This window comes from Vipera berus (assembly GCF_964194415.1).
Source record: "Vipera berus genome assembly, chromosome: 4".
NCBI classification, from domain to species: Eukaryota; Metazoa; Chordata; class Lepidosauria; order Squamata; family Viperidae; genus Vipera; species Vipera berus.
Genome location: NC_138206.1, coordinates 56,037,144 through 56,064,367, shown reverse-complemented (window position 1 = coordinate 56,064,367; position 27,224 = coordinate 56,037,144). Strand labels below are relative to the sequence as shown.

Below are 27,224 nucleotides of genomic sequence, written 5' to 3'. Positions count from 1 at the left end.
GATGCAGTGTTTTAATAACAAGGAGAGGAAGAGAGGGTGCTGTTTTCCCTAAACTCTTCTTATAAGGCAAAGACAGGAAACCTTTTCCTTTCTAAGCATGTTTCACAGTACTTGGGGTACAATTTCTTTAGAAGGAAATGATGGGAGTTTTAGTGTGTTTCTATGCTATAATATTTCACAATACATTTATACAGGCTGAGCAGTGGGAAAAGGCTCACAGCATTGGCAGGCCAACAGATTCTGTTCCCCATTAGCCATAATGGGATCATTATACCAAAGAATTAAGGTAATTTCCTTTTAAAATCCACTCCAGCACAAATTGATTTCCTACTACAAATTCAAATTTCACTAACCCATTGCTGTTGACTGCAATATCATTAATGTCTTCTTTAGCGATTTTATCTCAGATTTCTGCATCCCACCGAAATAATACTATCACCTATCTTTTTCAGGTCTTAGGAGACATTCCTTGCAGACATCCATTCAGATACATGTCCTTATGTCCCCTGTGATCCTGTCCTTCCACCTAAAATTGTACAGTATATATCAGCCTTCCCCAATCTAGTAGCTTCCAAGTATATTGGAATTCTATTTTCCAGAATGGTGAGAATTGTGGGGCTACAATCCCTTTCTTACCCACAATATAAGCATTTCTAGGATTCTGGGTGGTGTGGTGTCATCACTTGCTCAGTTATTGCTACTGGCTGAGTAACTATCAATCTGGATGTGCCATAATTCCATTGACACTCCTTCGTGTAACTGGTCTTGCATCAGTCTTATTGTAATCACCATACTCATATGTGTTTTGCAATATTTCTCACCACACACTCCCTGACTCTTCATAAATCGGAAGCACCATTGAGAATTGTTTGTTTAATTAATCTTCCAGCATATTTTTTATTTATTTTTTACATTTATCGGTCACCCATCTTACCACAGGGTAACTCTGGGCAGCTTACAATATTAAAAAGATAATAATATATAAATAAAATACTACAAAAATATAAACACATAAAATACAATAACTAAAAGAAAGAGGGAGGGAGCAGGATGAGCAGGGTGGGTGGGTGAGGTGGGGTTTGTTATTAATCTATCAGCCACCCCCAACTTGAAGCCCCTCCTTTGGAGCCCCAAGCTAGATCTCTAAGCTCTTGTGGAAGGTCAGGAGGGTTGGAGCTGATTTCATTATGGGAAGGGCAGGACTGATGGCAGAGAAGGCTCTTCTCCTGGACTTCAACAGCCACAATACCCTGCAGCATGCCTCCTGTGCCAGCATGGTGGGATGGGCCAATCCCAGTGGGATGAGGTGGTCCCGCAAGTAGCCTGGATCCATACCATGAAGGGCTTTAAAGATAATTACCAACACCTTAAATTACACCCAGAAGCAAACTGGCAGCCAGTGCAGCTCATAGAGCAGTGGTGTTACATGGACTACTCATGGAGCCCCCAAAATTGCCCGCATTGGTAGCATTCTGCACCAGCTGTAGCTTCTGAATGCTCTTCAAGGGTAGTCTCATGTACAGCCCATTGCAACAGTTCAAATGCAAGATGACTTGAGCTTGAATGACTGAGCGCAGGGACTCATATAGATCACTCGAGCATGTACTTTTCAAGAACTCATCCTGATCAATGTAGAGAAAAAGATTTTAAAGTAAGTAATTACCAGGGAACTGAGTCATTAGTGTACTGGAGGCAAACTGGTGACCTGTAAGAAGCATAACAGAATGTGGAATCAGAGCATATGATTTTATGAGTGAAATTTAGACTGGACCAAGTTAACATCAGCAATTATTCTATAGGGACGCGGTGGCTCAGTGGGTTAGGACGCTGAGCTTGTCGATCAGAAGATCGGCAGTTTGGCGGGTCGAATCCCGAGTGCCGTGTAACAGAGTGAGCGCCTGTTACTTGTCCCAGCTTCTGCCAACCTAGCAGTTCGAAAGCACGTAAAAAGGCAAGTATAAAAATAGGGACCACTACAGTGGGAAGGTAACAGTGTTTGTGCACCTTTGGTGTCTAGTCATGCCGGCCACATGACCACGGAGACGTCTTCGGACAAGCGCTGGCTCTTCAGCTTTGAAACGGAGATGAGCACCAGCCCCTAGAGTCAGAAACGACTAGCACGCATGTGCTTACCTTTTTACCTTTTTTATTATTCTAGTTACCAAGAAGCCACATTATGATTCTTGGGAAACATACACTGTTAAATTAGTAAGATATTTTCCTAATCCTTGGAGTTATTTGACAGGATGACCATGAAAGAGAAGAAAACAGTTTAGAGAACAAAATGGATTCCTTGAGAGAATATAGAATGTGAGGAAGAAAAATGTTTCTGATTGAGCACAAACAGCCTGCTAACTTTGACTTTGTTTAGCATTAAAAAAAAACCTACAATGAACTATTGGTGATTCTCCAGTCCCTTCACAAGTCTGACTTTTTGTGTACTAGTTTAACTCTTGAAAGAAACATAGAATAGGAAGGTTGCTCAAGTAGATGAGGGAAAGGGACATAACTGCAGACGAATAAGCCAACAGAATCAGGGCCAATTCTAAAGATTTGTCTTGTGATTGCAATTCAACTCAAATTCTTTTCTCAATATTTAGACAAAGTTATCAATAAAGTTGTTGACATGGTTCTCTTGATAGGTATGTATAGATTCAAAACCTTAAGTAAACCTTGTCTTCCCCCTAAACCAGGAATGGGCAGTCTATGGCTCTAAGCCTATATGTTGTCCTCGGCCAGAAATGTCTATAAGGTGTGGTAATTTTTTTTAATATGGCTGCTACAACAGTGCAATAAAACCTCTGCCTGTTTTTTATTTGTGTTGTAGACTCTGGGAGCACCCTTGTGCCTCGGCTGCATTTCACAAGACCCTTAGATGAATTTCAAATATACTGTGAGTTGGCTGGGTTTGCACAACATATTAGATCAAAACTGAACAGACTACTGAGGCTTAGCATCAGTTAATCCAGTTAATTTGTTTTAGTCTGCATATTACATGAAGTAACAACTGCAATCAGTTTTGGTTTGTTTTGAAGGAATAAGGGTTTATTCTTTAACCTCATTTTCACAATTTGGTAAGCCAACCCAATACTCTAATGTGTGACATTAATCAATCAAAGGAGCACAATGTAAAAAAATAGTTCACACTTTGTACAGATAACGCAGTGTGTTTGGTTATGATTTGGTATATCATGTGAACTCAAGTCAAATGTTATTTATTTCAACTACATAATTCAGTCAGTTTTGTCAAGGCTTGAAATACTGGACTAGAGGCAGAAACTGATTTCTGATCCTGCCTTAAAATAAAGCCAGCTGGGTGACTTTGGGCCAGTCACTCTCTCTCAGCCTTAAGAAGTAGACAATGGCAAAACAATGATGCCCAGAAATTACATTTGCCCATCTGGTCATCAGGAGATAAGACTGACTGGAAGGCCAAATAGTAGTAGTAGTAATAGCAGCAGTAGTAGTAGTAGTAGTAGTAGTCATCATCATCATCATCATCGTCATCAAGCCATGTCTTAATATTGTGTAACGTACTCATCAGAGAAAGTAAAGGCAGAAAATAGAAATATAGGACACCTTTGCCATCATTGGTATGCAGGTTTTGACAGAAAAAAATAAAAGTTTCCATACCCTTCACCAAATGCTAGAGGATATTTTGCTGTTTTGCAACAAGTATATGTATGTTTGTTTACATAGTAGCTTTCCAATGTCTTTTAAACAGACCAGGCAATTTAGCAGTTTTCAGTCTTCTCTGAATGAAATTCTTAAAAATAGACCCAAGATCAGCACCCTTTATTCTACATTTGGATGGGTACCCAATAGCCAATCTATTTGTTTTGGTAAGTAACAAACATGTGAAAGTCTACATGGATGAAAATCAATACCTGCTGTAGAAACTCTGAATGTCACAAAATGGGTAAATATTAATATCCGGGTGATTGTAAAGGGAAGGAAGAAAAGAAAGCTTGATTATAAACAGAATAACAAGAGTGGAAGGGACCTTAGAGGTCTTCTAGTAGTCCAATCTCCTGCTCATTTAGGAGACCCTATACCAGGCATGTCAAACTTGCGACATCATGCGACGTCGCGCAATATATCGCGACTTTTTCCCCATTGCTGGCAATGGGGGGTGGCTGACACATGTGGCCCATGGGCCAGCAGTTTGACATGCCTGCCTTATACCATTTCAGATAAATGGTCAGCTCTGCCTAATTCAGCTTGGCACCTCACAGGCATCCTTTCATCAAAAGCTGGAAGGAAGGATGAAAGGGCAATAAAGCTTTGTGTGTACATGATAGGAAATTGGGAGGGGGAATGACAGGTGAGAAGGACCAGAGCAACCGGATCCTGTTTGTACCAGTACCCCACGGCCAGGCAACCTGAGAAATATGTGGATTACCCCCAAACATCTCAGAGTTCTCCAAACATTTTGGTGAGCTCTGGAGGGCTGAAAACGGACTGGTCACAGAGGGAGAGACGGGCTGTGAGCAAACCTACACCTTCATTTTGTGTCTAGTGAGCATGAGAGATTTTTGAGCTGGCTTGACTTTACTGCAACCACCATCCTTAGTAAAAGAACCCATTGCTTTAACCAAATGGAGTCAAAGGCTTTTCTTTCCTAAGGAATCGAGCTGGGGCAGGTCTGACACAAACCGTTATCCAACCTCTTCTTAAAAATGTTAAGCAATGAACTCCCACAGTATAGATCCCTCTGGCCTTATATTTATTATTCCTGAAGTAATATTAAAAGAGTTCTGAATAGTTGGTTCAACCTAGTTGCTCAGTAACTAATAGCCAAAATTAAAAACCAGCATCCTTTAGACTGCAGTAACCGTTAAACTTAATAGTGAGAAACATTTACCGTAATTGCTAAATGAGACTGGCCCTCAGTGAACTGATGCATATGGAAGTGGAATTTTCTTAAAAATTTTAGAGCAGACTCAGAACAGATCTTACATACAGCTAAATTTCCTTTGCCTTTAACCTAATTGGGAAATAATACCAGCAGAAGATTTTACGAGTCCCCATGGTGATTTGCATTAGTGTCACGGATCAGCAAGGAAGTGTAATCATTCCTGACTAAGCCCTGATTAATTTGGACCTGCAATTCTTAGGTTTAGTTTCACTTGGGGAGCACTAGGCCCTTTGCTTCTTTGGGATTGGTATTTTTAACAGTTGGGCTGTTCAGTGTGTCCCGTGCAGCTACTATTGCTACAGGGAAATTCATCATTTAACTATTACAAATCACATGTCCTATGTGTTTACTGTCCACATATGATGGTTAAGATCAGTTCAGTTTAAACTTCGTAACTTAAGTCATATCCCTATGAATCAGCACATCTGTTATTGTTGCTTTATTTTTTAAAAAAAATTTGGCCTTAGCTATTTTTGCTTCCTAGCATTATTTTTTTTGGAGACATTTATGTTTTTCTGCTATCTGGTTTCCGATGATTATTTATTTATTTATTTATTTATTTATTTATTTATTTATTTATTTATTTATTTATTTAACATTCAGCTACACTATAAGAAGGGCACACTTCCGTAATTCTTGTCCTCCAAAAGAGGTTGGTTTTGTGATAGTGTCTTGTCTACATGAGAAGTTGAGTGATAGGTAAGCTCTAATGCCATAAATCGCATGCTACAGAAGAGTACCTGTTACTTAGCAGCAGTAAGATACTTATCCATATACATGAATCCACTGCAAAAGAGGCATGCAGGCCACCTGCAACTTACCACAGGACCATTGGTATTCTGAGAAGTGCAGATCTGGTTTAAGAAAAAATATTTTTTTAAAAAAGTTGCTCTAGGATAGGTATCAATATGCTAAAATGTGTTATCTTTTGAGTGTAAATGCATTTATTCTTACTAATGATTCTATGTACCATACTGTAAAGTCAGGAATGTGGTCAGTGTAAGCCTTGAGTGGTTGCATTAGCTTTCAAGCTACATTTTGCATAATATGAAGCACTCTATTTATTTAGTCAATTTATATAGTCGCCCACCTTGATAATGGCTCTGGGCAGTGAACAATAACAAAAATAAAACAGATGCATCTTCAGAATTAAAACACGCAGCAGCTGAGAAAACAAACCATCACCAACATAGCCAAGGGGACAGGTACCTTCACTGCCTTGAGGCCCTAGATCCGAAAACAGCACCAGATCTTTAGGGCTAAGCAAGGTGGGGGGCCAATCTAATTTCTGGAAGAAAAAGGTCCAGAAACGCAGGCAGGTATGCTGGTGTGCTGTAGAGAAGAAGGTAAAAATGAGCAGTAATCCCCAATGATCGCTAGGGCACAAAAAGGGTCTCACACCTGGTGATGTCCAGGGCAGAGGCCATTATGGCCATCACAGAAGACAACAGTCACACCTCCTTTCTGACCTGGGGTCATGGTTGTGCCATATCCCAAACCCTGGGAGGCACATTTAAGAGAGGGGACCCCCCCACCTCCACGCCCAGTTAGATTTCAGTGATGCAGGGCAGAGCAGCATTCACATCCACAATTAAAGCATGGATGAGGGAAGCTTTATTGCATACTGACCTGGCATTCAGCAGCAGCAATTGGCATCCAGAGCTGCCAGAAAAGCTCCTGAGGCTGAGCACAGGGGGACATAATGTAGTATCAGTCCTAAGCACTGAGGCCACCTTTCCTGGAAATGGCCTGCCTTTATTTTCCCATACCTATACCACGATATTTTCCCTTGCCCTATCCCCTCTTTCACCTATCAGCCCTCCTTCCCTACTCTCCTGCTTCTTCCCCATATCATTCATCCACAAATGAATAGGGATAGAGAGGCATATACCTGGTTAGAGGCGTTTCTGCCTAGTATTCAATACTCCCTTGCAGTCAGGCCCTCCCTCCTCGCCTCCAAACCATGTTGATAGTATGGATTAAAAAAAATAAAAATTGGCAACCCTTGTATGATAATTTTCCACCAAATAGTTTGAACATAGGATATGATATGCCTTTATAAACAATCCGCCGCTTCATCTAAGCATGCCATAAGGAGAACATTAGTTGAGGTATTAGTTCTATCTAGATCTGAATCTTTGCGCTCTCTCTGTACTAACAGAATTTCAGAAATACTTGACCTGTTACTTAACAGTGAATTTAGAAGGTCATGTACTGCCTTAAGGCCAAAATGTTTGGTGTGCATTTTTGTGTCTTTTACAAAAGCCAGCCCTGTGCTTTAGCTACAACACCAAGAAATTAAGTGCAGGTTCTGGAAGGGTTTGGGAGTGGATGTGTGCTACTAAATTAACATATATCTCAATTCGAGGTGGTAGTTTTATGAGGTAAAATAAATTCAGGAATATATGTGAGAAAGTTTAAAGAAAAATCCAAACAGTAGGCTCCTTAGCAATGGGGTAAATTTAAATCTTGCTCAACAGATATCCCCAAGTTGATCCTTAACTATTCCCTTACAAACAAAGAATTAGTTTCTTCAAAAACATTGCTTTTGAAGATATCCACAAAAGATGAAAAAGCAACTTTGTCTATCCCATGAAGGAGAGGAAAGCACACTTGGGGCTCGAAGTGTTTAATAGATGAGCAAAGTTTTGAAGAGAGGTGCAGTAAAAAGAATAATCACAACTCTATTCTATTGCTCACCCTAACCTTTACCCTCACACTAACCCTAACCTAATATGGAAGAATCAAGGCATAAATTGGACATAAGTTAGAGCCTACCACTCAACTATCCTTGCTACTTCACATTTTGTATTTAATGGTGTGTGTAGGTCTAATATCTTTGAACGCATTCTGCCCTAATTACTCATGCAGTGAAGAGACCTGATTTATTGTTTGTTTCAAGTGTTCCATTTCCAATAGTTATTATTTAGTCCACAAATTTATAATCTTGAGTTGAAATAACTATCTTGATAGGACTGCAACCCACTCTAGTTATGATGTTATCCTAGTCTGAACTAAAAAAATACGACCCAACCTTTCAGTTTTACCTCAACAGAAATCATGCCAGGATTGAAAAGGCAGACTAAAGGTTGCTTTTGGTATAGGGCGTCATTTATTCAACTGAGCTGTGAAAGTGCATCGCAACTTAGTCTAAATATTTCAACAGAATCTGATAGTTCATCTGCTTCCACCCTCATATCTATCTGCCACACCCTGTGCGCCCCCCCAACTTCATTCTTCATTGCCTAGAAATTATTAGCATACACAACAGTTATGGTTTCTATGGGAATTAGCATAGTTGGTCTTAACACATTTTCCAAAGTGGAATCCTACCTCCAGGCAGAAACTTTGGATGATTCCTCTTAATATATCTTATAATTAATGAGACATTGCCAATTCGTATTCAGGAAGGTACAAGTATCACCTCATAAATAAATAAATAAATAAATAAATAAATAAATAGTTCAGAAATGTGCTGTTGCCAAGTGGAAAAAGTGCAAAGCTAACCACAGTGGGGATTTCCAACATCTCCTTCCCCTTTTCATGTCTCTTCCAGAGCCACATTTCATGAAGTGCTGCTGCCACAATGTCCCCAAGAGCTCTGGCCAGAATTATATTTTTCCCATCAGAGTAAAATTAGAAGGGAATGCTGGGAAAATGCAATTTCTCAGCAAAAGTGTGATTTCTAGAGATAAAAGATTGAATGATTGCAATTAATGAGCTTCTGCATGTTTCTTTGTTGGTAAACTGCTATCTAGGCTGAGAGTTTTTAATTGGGGTTTTATATTTTTCAGGGATCAAATTTAATTATTTTTAACTGTTTTTAACTTTTGTATTGTATTGACGTTTTTAAATACTTTGTAAACCGCCCTGAGTCCTACGGGAAAAGGGCGGTATATAAATTCAATAAACTTAAACTTAAACTTAGAAAGACTATTAATATGAATGAGCCCAGCAAACAAAGGACAATAACAGCAATAAGCATGTATGTGTGTATGGGTGACAGTCCCAAAAATTAAGAATTTTCTTGAGCCTACTTAAAGATATACTGTATAAAGTTTAAAGCCTTTTTTCTAAGACAAACTTTAAAAGGCCCTCTGCTTTTCTGTGTAACAACATGCCATCATAATCATCTTTTATGGTCTTGGGGATCAGGATACTAGTGTATATAGGTAAAGGTAAAGGTTCCCCCGCACATGCGTGCTAGTCGTTTCCGACTCTAGGGGCCGGTGCTCATTTCCGTTTCAAAGCCGAAGAGCCAGCGCTTGTCCAAGGACATCTCCGTGGTCATGTGGCCGGCATGACTAGACGCCAAAGGCGCACGGAACGCTGTTACCTTCCCACCGGAGTGGTCCCTATTTTTCTACTTGCATTTTTACGTGCTTTGGAACTGCTAGGTTGGCAGAAGCTGGGACGAGTAACAGGCGCTCACTAGTGTATAAGAAGGATAAAACGGGTTATTTTCCTTTAGGTCTATTTACCATCCCTGTTTGTATCAAGCTTTAATCTACCACATATTATTCAACGCTACACAGAAATGAGATAAGTGGAGGCTATCAAATGTGAGCGGTTCTGTTTTTTTAACTGATTTATTGTTTTCTGTTCTAATTCCCTAAGTTAGATGGTCCCTAAGTACATAAATTAATAAATAAATGCGCAAGCAAGTTTCCTTTGAATACTGTCAATGATGAAAAATCTTGTACTTTTAAATCCTATGAGTGGTTGTTTGCGAAAGAATGACATTTCTCACCTGTTCACAAGCATATTTTTCTCATAATCTAGTGCCAAACGTGTTTATTAAAAAAAAAATCCAATCACAGAGTTGACTTCCGAGCACCAACTGATCTCTGGTTTCATGTTGTTGCCCCAAAGTGTAGCAGTCTAAATTAGTTTATCAATGTTGTGAATAGTTGATGCAGAAAAACAAAATGCATCTATTCTGCCCTATCAGACTTTCATTGCAGTGCTGAGCAGACAGTTAAAAGCCAAAATAGCTGATTACGTTTTGGAAGGCTGTTGTAGTAGCCTGGACATTATTTTTTGTTTACTGCTATGATGTAACATCTCTTCTGCTTTTACTGTAAATGAGACAAGAACTTTGTGTTCTGTATTATTCAGTAGACATACAGCAATGTTAAAACACCAAAATTTACCACAACATTACCACATTCTCTTCAGTGTGTTCAATTAAGAACATATTTCATAATTTTGGAAGGCTGCATGTTCCCATAGTACGTTAGATGAGCTACCTGGTGCTTTAGCTTTCAGTTCCTACATTTATTTTTAGCCAGTTTCGCCAATAGAAAAAATTGTTTTTTTCAGTGCCAGCTAACAGCGCCTTCCCCAATTCTTGTTAGAATAAATGTGTGCTTGGTTGTCATGGGAACCTAACCTATGGACTTTGCCTATGACATCATTGGAAATGAGCAATTCTTAATAGTTTGTAGACCCATATTTACTAAGTGCAGTATAGCCCTCAAAGGAAAAAGACAAAACAGCTTGTTTTTTGAAGCTCCAAAGCACGACAAAAAGAAATAATTATCTTTCACTTCTCCAGCATTTTTTCTTCCCATCTTTTCATTACCAGGGATGATAAACTTATTGGCTTTCACGTGGCTAGCAGTCCTCTTCCCAAGACTGCCATTAGGTGAAAGATACTAGCAGTTAATTGAAGTACATCACAGCATCTATGTCATTAATGTTACCTTCTCCTGCATTTATATAGCTACTAGAATGTCAGTTTGCTCAGGGAATGACAAAATCGGGTATTTTCTCACTATCTCTTCCATTAACTATGGAACTAAGCTGGTTGCATTTCAGGTAATCATATTAAATATATACTTCAATCTAAGTACAGTATTACAGTATAACCAATATAGAAGACACCGGGAAAGGATGTAGTGAATTGATATATATCATATTTTGCTCATTGGAATGATTCCTTTAAAAAAACATCTTGCATAATAAAACAAGTGGCATTAGAACCAGACAGCATGTTTTTGTCTGCTAATGTAAGCATATGGTGTGAGGATCTCCTAATCTACATGTTGTTTCAAGTCCTTCACATTATACAGAAACTAAAATTTACAAAAGTGGAAACTATGAAATAAAATGATTGGATTAAATTCCCCCTCAAAAAGATGAAGGCTGGAAAATGAAATACAAGATGCATCTGCCATTAGAAAGCATGCATGGGAAACTCCCCAAATTTTCCACAGCTGTATTTTGATGTGTATTTTACCAGCAACTACTCTTGGGCAATGTTTTTATATAACCTAGAAAAAAGTGCATGTGACTTAGAATGATTGCTTTTAAAGCACAAGTTAAAGCTATACTGGAAGCAAGAATGTAAGCATTGATTTACTTCTCCAACGTAAAAGTACATTGAATGAAAATGAAGTTATAGATTTACCAATGTTTTCTGTTACTCACTTTTATAATGTCTCTTGCTAACATCTACATCTATTCATTTAAGAGCTAACCAAGTATGTACATGGACATATATATCATCTCTTCCATAGAACAATGCTGACCAAGAGATGGAACATATGCAGCTGAATTCCAGCAGCCCTCAGAAATCATTGTACAGGCAGGCAAATAAATTTGGGGTTGTATTTATGCTGGAATTATCAGGCAAATATAATTTGTCTTGTTTAGACATTTATCAATGAATTGTTTAAGAGGAAGTTAAGTAACAACTTTGAAACATAAATAACTACATAATTACTGGCCCTTGTTCAAGGTGTTTTAATAAAAGTAAATGTTTTTAAACTTCATTTGGTAAGTTTACAGCATTTTCAAATTAAAAATGTTTTCTTACAATTTACATGTTTCCCAGTGAAGCCTTTTGCTTCTGCAGTAAAAATAGCTGCTATAAATCTGTTTTCTAATTGCAGAAAAGAAATGAGATTTTTTTCCAAAAATAGAATTCTTATTTTAATCAGGATAATTCATTAGAGGTGAATGACAGGGATGACAAAGGGACAAATTGAAAGAATAAGAAATATATATATATATTTAAAAGGACATGCATAGAAGTGATTTTCCATTAATAAATATAGTTTTAGCAACATTTCTATTTTCAGTTACACCATCACTCAAATAAAACTTTATGACCCAGACTGAACAATTAGGTTCTTGCCATAAAAGTTCAGGTGTTCATCAGCCGTAAACAGTCTTCTGCGACAGGGACACTTGGCATGTGCTTATTTCATATAAATTCCCTTGAAAAATTAAAATCTTCCAAGATGCTGTAAAAGCTGCTCTTTTGAAACACATTCTTCCACTTCAGATGTTTACATGATTTTAAATTACAATATACAATATTTATTAAATAGGAGCTTTTCACTGCCAGAGAAACATATCAACATGCTTAAGCGTACACACCACACATAAATATACAGATTTTTTTTGAAATGGTATATTTTTTATGTCCTTGTACGGAATCTCTGCCATTGTTCCTTCTGGTTCCAAGATGTGCATGATGAAACATACACAACTCTAAAAGAATGCCCTTTGTAAATTTATGTGGCACCTATATTAAATAAAAGATAACTTAGCCTTTTCTCCCTCAATAAAACAAATGATATGTAACGTCTGCAAGGTTGTTAACAGTAAAATGGGAAGGGGGATAATGTTTGAAATTCCAATAGGTTTAGTCTGGGTGTCACCCTTACTTATACAGAAGTTGACATAATTGAACCCTGAGCCCCCAGAGCAGTTTTCTGTCTTCAGGTTGCAGTCAGGAACTGGGTTGACCTCGGCAAAGACTGCTGAAAAGGCTGGATACATAAGTTCTTTTTCTTCTGCCTGAAACTGAATCCACTTCTTGCCCCAATTATGAAAAGACTTCTTTTAGGAGTTCAACAGTGTACTACTCCAAACAGTCAGAGGATTATTCCAATGACTGATGCAGAAGGTCCCAATTCACAGATTCATGCGTTCTTACATCCAAAGCTATCAAGACCGCAGTGCTCAGTCTTCAGTATCTGGCTGCACTCCTAGCATTGCATGGAGTTCCTCTGCTGTATATCCCAACAGATTTTGTAGGTCACATACAAAACGGTATACATAACGTTTGCCTGAAGTTTTGTGAATAATGTTCTTATCATAATAATAACGTAGACCACGGCTTAACTTCTCATAGTTCATTTTGGGCTTGTTTTTTCTTCTGCCCCATCTTCTTGCAACCTGAGATAAGAAGAAAGAAAACAATTTAATGTAGTTATTTAGATTCCAGTGAAATGGTAAACTCTACTTTAAAAGTAGCAGAATCATTAGTCTTCTTCCACATGCCATGAATCTCAGTCATTAACAGAGACACAAGTCCAACTATAACTCTCAGTTGCGTCCAACAATAAACTTCAATTACAATACATAACTGGGTCCAAGTAAAACTTCAGTTGTAATACTCAGTACCAATAAAGATTTAGCTACTGAGCAACTACTTAGTTACTGGAGCTTCAAAGTCTACATCTCAATAAAGAGCACAATTTCCATTCTCATTTCTAATTTAGTACCATCTTCAGAACAGATCTTCCTTTAAGAGGATATGAAGTTCCATAACTTGAGAGTTCGTATTTAAATTAGCTAAGGATTTACAGCGCACGTCAAACTCGCGACGTCACGTGACATCGCACAATGTATCGGGACAGTTTTGCCATTGCCGGCAATGGGGTGGTTGCGGCTTCCAGATGACGTGTCCGGCCCGTGGACCGGCAGTTTGACATCTGTGATATACAGGTAGTCCTTGATTTCCTGCCACAACTGGGACCAGAACGTCCATCACTAAGAGATGCAGTCATTAACTGAGTCACACCTGATTTTATGGCCTTTTTTGCTATGTTATTTGAATAACTGCAACTGGGTGAATTATATGGTCATTAAGCAACCAGCTTCCCCTGTTGACTTTGCATATCAGAAGGTTGCAATTGGCAATCACGTGATCATGGGATGCTGCAACCATCATAAATACATGCTGGTTGCCAAATCCCCAAATTCTGATTATGTAATTAAGGGGATGCTGCAATGGTTGTAAGTGTGGGGACTGGTTGTAAATAACATTTTTCTGTGCTGTCATAACTTTGAATGGTCATTAAACAAAAGAACATAAGTTTACAACCACTTGTAAACTGTTCTGTATACAATGTAATTAATCAGAGACTTGCCTGTACAATTCCATATTAATATATGAAACTGAGGCTATAATCACACATCATTACTTCTGAATGAGATGTTTGAAGTGGCCCTTTTCTTCCTGGTGGCTCTGCGTAATTTGTTAGTTTACACCCTGCCTTTTCTTCAGGAGCCTCAAAGTGGCTTAATTAGGGATCTTCATTCATTTGATCAGAACAACAAATCTGTAAAGTAAGTTGGACTGAGACTGAGATAGATAGATCTCCATCTAGAAATATAGAAACTACCCTGAAATCCCAGTGAATATCTATGGCTAAGAATAGATTGAAAACTCAGTTTCCTAATCCTAGTTTGATATATAACTACTACAGCTATGCTCTGCTAGCTGCTATAAACTTCTATTTATTTTTAATAATGGATGACTTGAATTACTAACCTCATCTGGGTCTGCAAGTTTAAACTCCCAACCATCTCCAGTCCAGCTAATGAATGGCTGACAAGATTTGTCAGTCAGAAGTTCTAGAAGAAATTGCCATAGCTGTATGGGTCCACTGCCTATCAATATCAAAATAAAATGGTTAAAGTATACACACAGAAAGACACACTCAAGGAGTCATAGGAATGTCAGAAAAAAATAATTTTCAAGATTTAAATATTAAGTACGTAATTCTTTTAAAAATCTTTCTGATTAAAAGATCAACCAGACACCAGAATCTATATTAGAAAAAGATGGTAAATAATAGGGATTTATTACAACAGATGAGGCTTTTAAAAAAAAATTAAATCCAGAACTGTTGTCTGAATTAATCTTTTTCTCTCTTAAAGTGTTGTTCCATTTTAGAGCACACCGAACTTCAGCTGAACCAAATTTAGTTGAGAAATAGAATTAAAGGACAAGGCAATGTTGTGAAATGATGGGCTTTATATCAAAATAATCGCTTCAGATTAAGCAGAGAGTACTGAATATGAGTCTCAGCATACACAATTTTCATTTGAATCTCTCTACCATCATTGAAGCAAGTAGGCCTAAAGACAAAAAAGGGACAGGAAAATATTTCACTTGCCTGTAAATCCTGCTAGGATTGCTGCTGGAATAACTGGTTTCCCTTGCTCTACGGGGTCACTCCTTTCTTGAATATAGTCTTTAAATGACATCGTGGGTTTGTTCAGACACAAGGACTGGCTGCAATCATCTTCAAAGCTGTCATAAGATGGGACCCGCTGAACATCTACTAAGGAGGACTGACTATTCCAAGACTGTAGCAATGAATCCGAGCCTTCATAACTTTCTGTGCCACTGTCATTTGAATCATGCTCTCTGGGTTTACCTGGACAAAACAAGAAAAGTTCATGAAGAGCGATTTGCATACATCTGAATAGCAATTACACCTGAAGTTGGATTTTAAAATGCTGTACTTATTCAACATACAAGCAATTGAACTAGGAGAATACGCCTAAATTTCATTATACTTTAATTTTACAAATGTATTTGATTGAGCTAATTTGAACAGATATGGTAAAATGTATCACACCTCAGAGATGTTTAAACCCCCTCCAGGTTACTGTAGCTTTGTGCAGTTGTCATCAGTAAAATTATCAATTTAAAGACTAACTCTATGAAACCCGTTAAATCACTTTTATGATTAAGTCATAAGCAAAGAAGTGGGCTATTAAAACAAAAATAAGCAACCTCATATTTGAATATATAACTGCTCGTAAACACAAGGAAATAGACATCTTACTTGTATTATCCAACACCAAGTTCAGATTATTTCTTGTGAAATCCTGATTCATTGAACAGTAGTTCACACTGACAGTCTCCAATTGTGCTTTAGGAAACATCTGAAATTCTTGTTTTACATTAACAAGATTTGGCCCAATTGTCGTCTGACATACATCTCCCAGAGCTCTGTTTTTTTGAAAACTTAGAGTTTTTGGATAGCTGGGTATTTGAGTGCAATACTGTACTTGTTCAACATTAGTGCCTAAAAAACAAACCCACAATACTGTGGTTAGAAATCCTTTATTTTTTCAATAGTACCTACCATCCAATTAAACAACTTTATTTGAGAACATTCCTGAATCAAATTTAGTGACAGTCTATGAATAAATGCTACCATTATACATATTCTCAACTAAACAAAACATAATCTTTATACTTTTCTGAAAGAGGGAACCAGCTGAAATACAAAGATAATATAACTCTGTCTCTTGCTAGTATATAACTACCTTAATGCACTTCCATGTCTACAGTTGCTTTTATAAACTTTAAAGCATCTATAGCAACTAGTACTTCAACTTAACATAGTGTTAATTTTAGTGATCCTAAAATTTCAGCAAAGCAAAACTGAATATATCATCCTTATTTAATATATCACATTATTTAATATTCACAAAGAAATGAAATAATGGCTAATTCTTACATTCAATGGATATACTGTAATTGATCCAACTCAAACACTGTATATTTTATACTATATGGAGTGTTTGTCAAAACAAAGCACATATATCTGGCCACTAACATCACAGGAGACTTTCTGCATTTCAAATATCAGCTGCTGATCTGAAACATAAGCCATTTCATCAAAGTTCCTGTTTTGCAAGTTTGTAGCACTGAACTATACACCTATTTTGAACTTTATCCATGTTTTTCTCGATGTCCATTTTCTTCTTTCACTGACATGCCCCCAGCAAAAAAACAAAACAAAAAACCCAGAAACACTTTTTGTAGTTTAAATGCATTAGTCTAAGATCTTTTGTTGTTACTGTTGTTGTTCAATACAGATATTGAATGAGAAGCCTTATTCTCATTAAACGGAAATTGCGCCCCTCTAATTTTGATACTATAATTATTGAAATAAAATTTACCTAAAGAGTTGTTGTTGACCCAATGTGGAGATGAAGTAAGGTGAGAATTTTCCACATATTGATCTTGTGGCTTCTCTTCATTGTCTGAGAACAAACAAAGATGTTTAAATATATACCTAAATAGGAAAACTTGCTTTGACAATGTGTCATATATTTCACCAAAACATATTTTATGTCAAAATTACCTACCATTTTGAAAATAATTTATTGTTTTGGAACTTTAAAAGCTTTAACTGATCACAGTTAAGTCCAACTTATACTTCTAAAAGTAAAACATAATTTTATATTATTTTATTTTTATTATTTTATTGTAAGCTGTGCAGTCACATATAAATAAATGAAGTCAATGAGATGCATGTATTTTTTACATTTGCAGTAATACGTACACTTTCAGTAACCTAAAACAATCTCTCCTTTCCTTCAAGATTTCACCACAAGGGCAATCTTTATATTTAATTGAAAGATGTTGACTGGTCCAAAGTCACAACGTGAGTTTCCCTGGTAAGGCTGATTTTTACTGTATTAGTTCCATCTGCTTCGAAATGTGTTTGTAGCTAGGACCACCTATGTTTGGCTTAGCATAGTATATGAATCCATCTTAAATCAGTTCTAATCTATGTCTTCAGCTTAATCAAAGCAGACAAGAACTCCCATATTAAGATAATCTCCAATCGTACGGGAAGCAAAAGCAAACACTCTAGTTCCTTTAGATATAAATAACTGGCAAGTTAGAATTCACTTTGACGTTTTACAAGTGTTTTCTCAATGTTGCCACAATACAACTGGTTTGTGTGTTCTGCATATTCAGCTATTACTTTGATTTAGCTTAGTCACCTTTTATCATCTGATCCAAATGCTCCCACAGTATGTCACCAACATAATCAGGTGCTAGTTCCAAAAAATGTTCCTTTCCCAGATTGCATAACTCTTGGCCATTCATAGCAAATCTCTCAAAGTTCACATTCACTAAACTAAATTCAGTGGTAGCCCAGAAAAGCCACTGATATACATGATGTTGGGTCCAAAGCCAGGGATCTGCAGAAAGCAAGAAAACCAAATTACTTTATCAAGATTTTTTTCCCTCAAGGGAAGCTGTAGTAGCATACACTGAAATATAATAGCTACTATCCCCTTTACTACCACCTGAATCCACACATTTTTGGAGCTAAAGCTCTTAATATTTAACTCAGTTTACAACTGTAGATATATAGGATACAATCTTAAGCGTATTCATGTGAACGTTACCATTATTGAGATGAATGTATTTGCAAGTAATGGTTTAGGATAAGAAAATTGTATGGTAAATATTTTATTATATTAGGAGGGGGAAAAAGATACCATTATCAATTAGCCTAATTGAAAGGAAGCGAGAAAAAAAAACTCCACTTACTGTTTGGAATGCCTAATCTGTGCTGTTCTTTTGTGAAGCCACTGAAAGTTGCATTTAAGGCCTGACTCATCACAGCCTTACTACATGGAGTTAAGAGTGGCAATTCAGAAGAGTTTGATTCTGAAAAGCAAAGGAATTATAATGTTGGATGTAACAAGAACAAAGAGAAAATAGTCTGCAGAAAAAGAAGGGATGTTTTGTTTTGTTAGGTATAAGTTGTATCAATGTCTAACGTTAAATAAATCCAATCAGTAGTATAGCTTCTGAATTGTTAATAGCTAGAATTCTTAATAGAAGGTCAGTAGTAGTTCCTAGTTTATTCCTTTCCACTTCTAAGGCTAAATAATGATTATAAAGAATTGTGCACAAATTATTTTCTATAGAAACATTTCTAAAATATGAACTTTTTGCAATGACTTTTGATAATCTGGAGATTGTTTCCTCCCTAGTTTCTTGTGCAAATGACTTGGAATTCCTTTAATTAGCATGATAAAATTCCTTATAAAAACAGGCTTTACCAAAAGAAATAGAATCAAGGCCAGTTGGCACTTCCTGAAGTGTCTGATCTTCATTCAGAGGTGGATAGAATCCAGTAAACAAAACACCTTCAAAGCTATCAAATGCATGTTGGCGCTGAAAGATAGAAAACATCAAAGTGAGTATCTTATTACATCCACAGCAAGTTTAATACGTATATTATGACAAAGCAAATGTGGCATTTTAATTTGGGGCAATGCCCCAGATGGATCTGGTGCGCAGTATGGGGTCCTCTTGGATTCATGGCTCCTGCTAGAAGAATAGGTGGCAGCAATGGCCAGGAGTCCCTTTGTACACCTTAGGGTGGTGTGCTGGTTGCAGCTCTTCCTGGATCAGGAGACTTTGTTTACAGTCTCTCATGCCCTTGTGATCTCTCACACGGACTACTGCAATGTGTTCTCTATAGGGTTGTCTTTGAATAGTATTTGGAAGCTTCAGTTGGTGCAGAATGTGGCTGCATGGGTAGTAAAGGGTGTTGGATATTTGACAAATTTAGTGTGTTTCTGTATGCAAATCAATGTGCTGGTTATCACTTTTAAAATCCTTCATGGCTTGAGGCCAGGTTACCTTAGGGACAGTCTTCTCCCAGTCATTTCTACCTGCCCAATTTGGTCAGGCAGTTTGAAAATGTTGTGGGTCCCATCATCTAAGGAATGACAGCGGGTGGGAACCTCAAGACGTGGCCTCTCTGCCTTAACACCTACCCTCTAAAATAGTCTCTCTTCAGAAGTCAGGATGACTCCGACCCTGTCAAACACTCACAACGCTGTATAGACTTGGTTGTGTACCTGGGCTGCCGGGTGTGTTAAGAGCTCCGTTTCCTGCCTGTATTAATATTCACAGCAACAGTTTTACGTGATGCTATGTATGTTTAAGGGAAGTGGTGGCTCAGTGGGTTAGGACGCTGAGCTTGTCGATCAGAAGGTCAGCAGTTTGGTGGGTCGAATCCCGAGTGCCGCATAACAGAGTGAGCGCCTGTTACTCGTCCCAGCTTCTGCCAACCTAGCAGTTCGAAAGCACGTAAAAATGAAAGTAGAAAAATAGGGACCACTACGGTGGGAAGGTAACAGCATTCCGTGCGCCTTTGGCGTCTAGTCATGCCGGCCACATGACCACGGAGACGTCCTCGGACAAGTGCTGGCTCTTCGGCTTTGAAATGGAGATGAGCACCAGCCCCTAGAGTCGGAAACGACTAGCACGCATGTGCGGGGGAACCTTTACCTTCACCTATGTATGTTTATTTTGAACTATTATAATTGTTTTAAATTGTTATGTTTTATGATGTATGCTGCCCAGAGTTACTTGTTGAGATGGATGGCTATAGAAATTAATCAATTCAATTCAATTCAAATCATAAAAATGTTATCATCTCCAACTCAGAACTGAAAATCCCTTGGATACATGTTCAAAAATGTTAGTGCAACTCATAAGTCACTGAGGAAGAATTTGGATACTTGCATTCTGTACTAATGAGTCATTTCTAAAAAAATAACTTTCTTTCCATAATATCAACTAACAGCATACAAAGATTTTAAGATTTTTTCTGAAATATAGATGCAGACCTAGAAACTTGAAAAAACTCCTCTGATAACATTCAATACATTTTGGGCTCAGTTATTTGGGCCTTTTGGTACTATTTAAAGACCTGCATTTTTTTATATGCATCAGTACTTGCATTAAATGCCTTTAAATGACTGCTTGGCACCATATATAGTTAGAAGGATGAACCATGTATTATGTTAAATGTCTGATTCAGTTACAAATGTTAAGATTTTTTTGTGCTCAGGAGAGGTTTCTCAAACTGCATAATAGCTTTTCATGATTATGCCAAATATCTCATCAGTAATACGTACAGTAGTTGCAATGAGCCTTGGATTTTTTTAGGGGCCATAAAGTATGGGCATGGTCCTATGGGAGAATGGGTTTTTCAAATAGCCTGATCCTAAGTCACCCAGAATCACTGGGAGTTGAGTGACATGCAAATTTGATAAACAAATAAATAAATGCAAGAAACGCTGGTGCAATACATGCCTGGAACACTTCAATTTGCATATCAAAATGCAATTTATGTCTCATTATGGTTATGTTGCTGTATTAATCTGTACTGTTTTATAAATCACTTATCAGTGATGGGGCAGCAGTACCATCAGGCATTTTAGTATTAATGCAGCGTAAGTTTCTAATGAGTTATTATAGAATTTCATATATTGTTTAAATGAGCTACCCAACGAGCTATATAAAATTTAGTCATAGTGTTTCAGTCTGGAATAATGAAACTACAGATTTTTCAAGTTACAAAGTTCAACATCAAGAAGTTAAGCAACTTGCTCTATAAATGAAATGATTAGAAAGCTAGATAGCTGGCATAGTAATGACAAATTCTTTCAGTGTTAATAGATAAAAAGATCTGAGTCATCACTAATATTTAGAGGAAAGGACAAACACTTTCAACATAATCTGGAAACTCCTCTGTTTTGTGTAAATAAATGATCCCTTGCACTGAGTCACTGGAAAAAATGCAACACTCTGTAAGATCAAAAGGGATACTGTACTTCAAAAGTATTCTGCATGTTTAAAACATGAAATTAAACAGTAAAATGAGCATGTTTAAAACTTCTATAGATTAGATCCAACCAGCTCTAATAAAATGTGATGTCCTATGTCAGAGCTGCTATGGATTAGTGGAAAATGGCACTCATTGCCAAATCTTAAAAGATCTCAGAAAAGCCCTATGGTGATGGGCCTGCCCCCTCAAGGCCAACGGGAGTCACTCATTAGGCCCACAAGATGCTTTACAACCAGCTCTGTCAATAAGTGACACAGCCCAGGTTAATGAGAGTCTATCAAAAGTGTTGTATTATGATTCAGCTTTTTAAGTAAATGAACAAATAGTCCTAACGCTTACTGTTAAGCTAACAAATAAGTAACTACTTTCTAGTACATATTCTGAGTTTTGAATTTGAGGCAATACTGACAGAAGGGTTTTCAATATAATTAATTGTATTATATAATTAATTATATTTTATTTTTAAAAGGTCACGTTACAATGTCAAAGCAAGCAAATATGTATAAATTTGATATTTTAAAAATTATATGTAAATATTGTATAGAAGTAACATCAAGACCATAATATGACATATAATGACAATGATATTGTAGTAGAGATTGACAGTGATATGAAAATAATTTTAGTTATATTAATGCCATATTAAATATCTTTTGTAGAGATGACCAGGCAAGAGTTAATTGCTGACTGAGAGCATTACTTACTACTTTTGTTCTCTTTTTAAAAAAATGTAATTAGGATTAAAATGACACTGTAGATTTGTGTAATTTATTAAATCAGTAATAGTAATAAGTGAAATTCAGTGAAACCATTAATTATTGCTGGCATAGTATAATATAGACTAATACAATCCCATAATTTGTTCATTAAATTGATATGCTTTGCCCAGGGTTTAAGCTGGATTTTACTACACATATCTGTTTTTCCTTCATAGCTTACCTTGAACAATTCTCTATATACACTGCAAACAGGTGCTACTTGATCCATGTTTTTAATTCCAAATTCATTCATCTAAAAGTAGAAACAAAATACAACAGTATTGGTTTATAAATGAAATAAAAAACAACTCATGGTTATATCCAAATCGTGCATCTATTGCAGCTCACTAAGGTATACCTATATGAGAATTCTTTCATCTTGAGGTGGTGAAGCCAATTTTCTTATATATAATACACATACGTAGTAAACTACCATTACATGTAAATGATCTTTAAAATAATGGATGAACAAGACAAATCATTCTCATATAGCACATTGTGGAATTACTTCTGAAGGTGAAAATAATTCTCTTCAAGACTAATCCCAAAGGTGATTTTTTTTCAGGAGGTAACTGGACTTTCTTGTGTTTCTTTTGAAGATGTTTCACTTCTCATCCAAGAAGCTTCTTCAGCTCTGACTAGATGGTGGGAAGGATTTATACTCCTTACAGACAGATGGTCATTTGCATTCCTTTACAGAGTCGTTGAAACCATTTGGAGGTTTACCTGTGTCCTCAGGGCTGCCTGAGTAGTGCAAATGTGTGTGGAGCCTTTTTGGCTGCAGGATGTTTTCTGCCCTGTATTCCTTCACTGTTGAACACAGGCACAGGCTGTTGGGGATAAGTCTGTGCTGTCTGACACTTATAATAATAATATATAACTTATATAATTTATAATCTATAAGTCTTCACACTTATAACTGTTGCAGCATCCCCATGGTCATGTGATCAGAACTCAGATGCTTGGCATCTAGCCTGTATTTATGATAAGGGTCCTGTTATCCCCTTTTGTGATCCTTTGACAAGCAGTCAATGGAGAAGCCAGATTCACTTAACAACCGTGTTACTAACTTAACTGCAGTGATCACTTAACAGCTGTGTAAAGAAATGTTGTAAAATGGGGGCAAAACTCAGTTAACAACTGTCTTGCCTAGCAATAGAAATCTTGGGCTCAATTGTGGTTGTAATTGGTTGTACCTGTATTGTTATGGATCCTTGTTCACAACCAGATACAAACACACACACAGTACAGTAAAAGGAAATGATAGTATACTGTATTTAATAATGCCAAATAAGACATGTGGTTTTTTTAAATAAATCTCTTAAAAACTATAGTTGATGGAGTTAAGGTAAAATCTGAAAACCTATATTAAGTATAAGAATATACTGAATGAAAAGGTTGTAAAAAGAAGTAATTGGGGGGTTGGGGCTTCAGCTTGACACAATGGACATATGTTTTATCACAAACCTTTGTTATTTTATGTTAACTCTTTGATATCAGTTTTGGGCAGTATCACTTTGATTGTATTACTCTTAAATCCCATCAGTATCACATAAACTTTAATTTGTAGTTCTTCATAAAAGAATGTAAAAGTTGCTGGGGAGAGGGGTGAGACTAGTTAAAATATTTTGACAATGAAATCAAGCTGGTTTGCTGTTATTATTGTTTATACATTACCTAAATGACTACAAACAATCAAAATAATTTTTAACATGAAGATTATCTTATCTATTACCTTGTTCAAATACAAAAGAAGCTCTAACTATATGGAATATTTTAAAAATCCATTATAATGCAACTTTTTCAGGTACGTATATCCTAGTAAAAATACCACTGCCATTATTTTGTTCTACAAATTTATAAATATCTATAGTACTATTCTTTCTCCTCCTCCTCGTACTAAACCTTTGCCCTCAAATGTTTTAAGGTAGTTTAACGTTTGAACTTCAGCAGTCATATAACTACAATATGATCTAAACCTATTCAAAACCCAATATATTCACTGTTGACTGTATCTTTTGTTCAACAACATAGAACAGAGGTCCCCAACCTTTTGGGCACCAGGGACCAGTTCCATGGAAAGAGGTTCTTCCATGGACTGGAGGGTGCGTGGTTTTGTGCGCTGCCTGCATCCCACAGATGGGGATTTGCTTGTGCAGACCGGTTGTTGGTATGCCGTGGCCCGGTACTGGTCCAAGGACCGGGGATTGGGGACCCCTGACATAGAATATACATCTCTGTTGGTTATATACATCTCTGATCCCCCTCACCATCACAATAACCCTCAGCATTAATATTTTGGCGACATAGTTCAGGATAACACACAAACATGTATCTACCAGTATAGCTTAATGAAGCTCAAAAAGATGGTACATGATTTCCTAACAATAGCTTGGACATCTTTAAATACATGAACCCTAACTATATAACAAGCTTTTAGTTATTGTATTTTGGTAATGCCCACTAGTAAGCTTCAGGCATAAATAAGATTTCTAAATATGAATTATATTTGTTTTGAGATACACACAAAAACAGGATTAAACAAAATCACCCCCTATTAAATATTCTCCATTATGCCACAGAAGACCTATTTTAATCTCATTAATTAAAGATGCAACAAAGAATTGTGTGACACTTTAAGACTAAAAAACAGGGCAGGCCCTGAAAAACAAATACAAAGAAAAATCATGGAAAACGAAAATGTATTAAATACCAGCAGGAAATTATTCATTACACAGAAACCCAAGGAGCCTGTGGTTACCAGTTTTAGCTACCATGAGATTAGGGTTATCATATCTAGACTGAAAATCTCTGGATGACCAACAGGTGGCAGTAAAGAGTTTCTCAGATTTGTCACAGCCCAGATCTGGCAGCCCAGAGCAGCTTGTCTTATATACCAAGTACTCAAACTTGCAAGTAAACATCATAAAATTCAGTTATGCATAAGTGATCTCACTCTGAATAAGTATTACGGTAATTAACAAATGCTTGTACTGTAATTTCAAGTTAACTTCCTCATTAGCATAAACAGGTATTTGAACTCAAGTTGTGTTTATTTGAGAAACCCTAAGATTGAAAGGAATTTAAATACTGGAAATTCAGTGATGAGTTTACTCATAATTCAATACTTTTAATACTTTCCAATACCAACACTTCAACTTGCTACATTTTAAGGCTTAATCAATAATTACACAATATGAACATGAATACGCAACACTGCTTTGCAACCAACAGCCCTACACACCTAGGTTTGAGAGATATGCACTACAGTCCTATCTTAAGAAATTCAGCAGTTCTGTCTGTCTCCTTGACACATGAACAAACACAAAACAAAACTCTAAACTGACTTCATGTCATGTTGTGTCTACACATGACCCTTTGGGGAAAGGGAACATATGGTGAGCAAACTACTAATATAAAATTTTTCAAAAGCCCCCTTGTAGGAACTTAACAATATTTATTAGATTGATGAGAACTGTGAACTACATCAACATTTTTGTCACCTTCAATCTACATTCACTTTTTAAATTCTTAAACAGAGCATTGGAGAAAAAAAAAACCCAACACATTTTAGTTGCCTTTCTGGGTCATAATTCAGGCATTTAAATGAGAAATCATCCAAGTATTGTTTAGAAAGAGGGCCTCTATTTAAGCAAGGGGAAGCAAAAAAAAAAAACCTTGGCCAAAAGAATTGCATGGGAAATCCAATGCGCACCTCTCTTTATCTCCGATTTCCACATAGGGATTGTCCATATAATCTTCTTAAAGTGCTATCCTAATAAACTCTCTTTTAAAGAATTCCATATTCAAGTTAGGGACAAACCGAGGGATCTAAGACATTCTCTCCCAAACGAGCTTTTTGGTCGCTCGGCAAATATGTCGTACGGATCTAGAAAACCATTAAAAAAACCCCTACATCTTCACCAGACAACAGGAAGCCTCGTACAACTAAATGGAGCAGACTCGGGGCCACTCAGGTACGTTTGAAACACAATCCCATCAGGTCTGGAGTTGATGGCTGAGGGTTAATGGGAGCTGTAATCCAATGCGGATGGCGGGCGCCAGATTTATCTTACCACAAGCCTCTCTCTGGCCCACGCATTTTCAGAGAATGGCAAAACTGTCTCAGCCCCCGAACAGAAAGGCTGGATGGACCGAGAGCAAAAGGGGGCAGGCGGAGTCCGCTCGTTCCCTCCTGCCTTCCTCCCCACCCGGCCGGGGGACTCGTCCGCGCGTCCCAAATGGCTCCTGCCTCCCGCGTCTCCTCTTGGACTCGGCGGCCCCTTTCCTCCCTTTCTCACCTGGGTCGCCGCCAAGCCAAAGTCCCACGAGGCGCGCGGTCTGGTCGTCGCCACCGCGCTGGTGAAAGCTGTCCCAGCCTCCTTCGGGGACCCCAAAATATTCCCTGCGCGTCAGCCGAAAGCACGCATCCGGGCAGCAACACCCCGCCAAGGGCTGTTAGGATCTCAAACCGGCTGAACGGAGCGGAGGAAGCCTCGTCGTAGCAAACCACGTCGCCGGAAGAAGAGGCAAGGCTCCTGCCCAGGGCACAAGGCAACGTGCTGGTGACGGAGCGCGCGTCAGCTTCGGCAGTCTTGGCTGGCGGCCCGCGCGCGAATACGTGCGCTGAGCCGTGTGGGGCTAGCCTGCTCTTGAGACCGGGCGAGGGAGGGAGGGAGGGAGGCGGAGCGGTAGGCCAGGCCCAGCCAGCCTCCTCCCACCCGAGAGCAGGAAGACATGCCGCTTCCATCGGGGAGGCAGATGAAGCCGCGGAGGCTGGCGTCGCCCAGCGGGTGCCCGCCAGATGTGTAGAACCGGAACGTCTGTCTTCCTAGCCGGCGCAGAGCGAGGCAGTTTTGCGCCTGGAATGAATGAATGGCGGGAGAGAGAGTTGATAGTACCTGGCTAGGAGTACCTTAGAAAAATCGGCCACTTTGGATTAAGCTCTCTTCTGTATACCGTCTGGCTGTATCGGTTTGCCCGGTTAGGTTTACAATATAAAAATTCACTAGTTCAGGAGCTAGCTTTGCCTAGTAGTCTAAACTAGGCTAT

General features: G+C 37.8%; 1 protein-coding gene across 1 annotated transcript; it reads right to left on the bottom strand.

Annotated features, from left to right (window-relative positions):
- Positions 1-11,658: 11,658 nt before the first annotated feature.
- On the bottom strand, positions 11,659-26,722 carry ETS2 (ETS proto-oncogene 2, transcription factor). The gene is made up of 10 exons (XM_081326494.1): positions 26,474-26,722; positions 22,354-22,425; positions 18,830-18,944; positions 18,312-18,431; positions 17,756-17,956; positions 16,922-17,005; positions 15,796-16,038; positions 15,114-15,381; positions 14,490-14,604; positions 11,659-13,108 (listed from the first exon to the last, which is right to left on the bottom strand). The coding sequence occupies exons 2-10, from the start codon at positions 22,423-22,425 to the stop codon at positions 12,893-12,895; spliced, it is 1,434 nt and encodes a 477-aa protein (XP_081182620.1). The 5' UTR covers positions 26,474-26,722; the 3' UTR covers positions 11,659-12,892.
- Between the last annotated feature and the right edge of the window lie 502 nt (positions 26,723-27,224).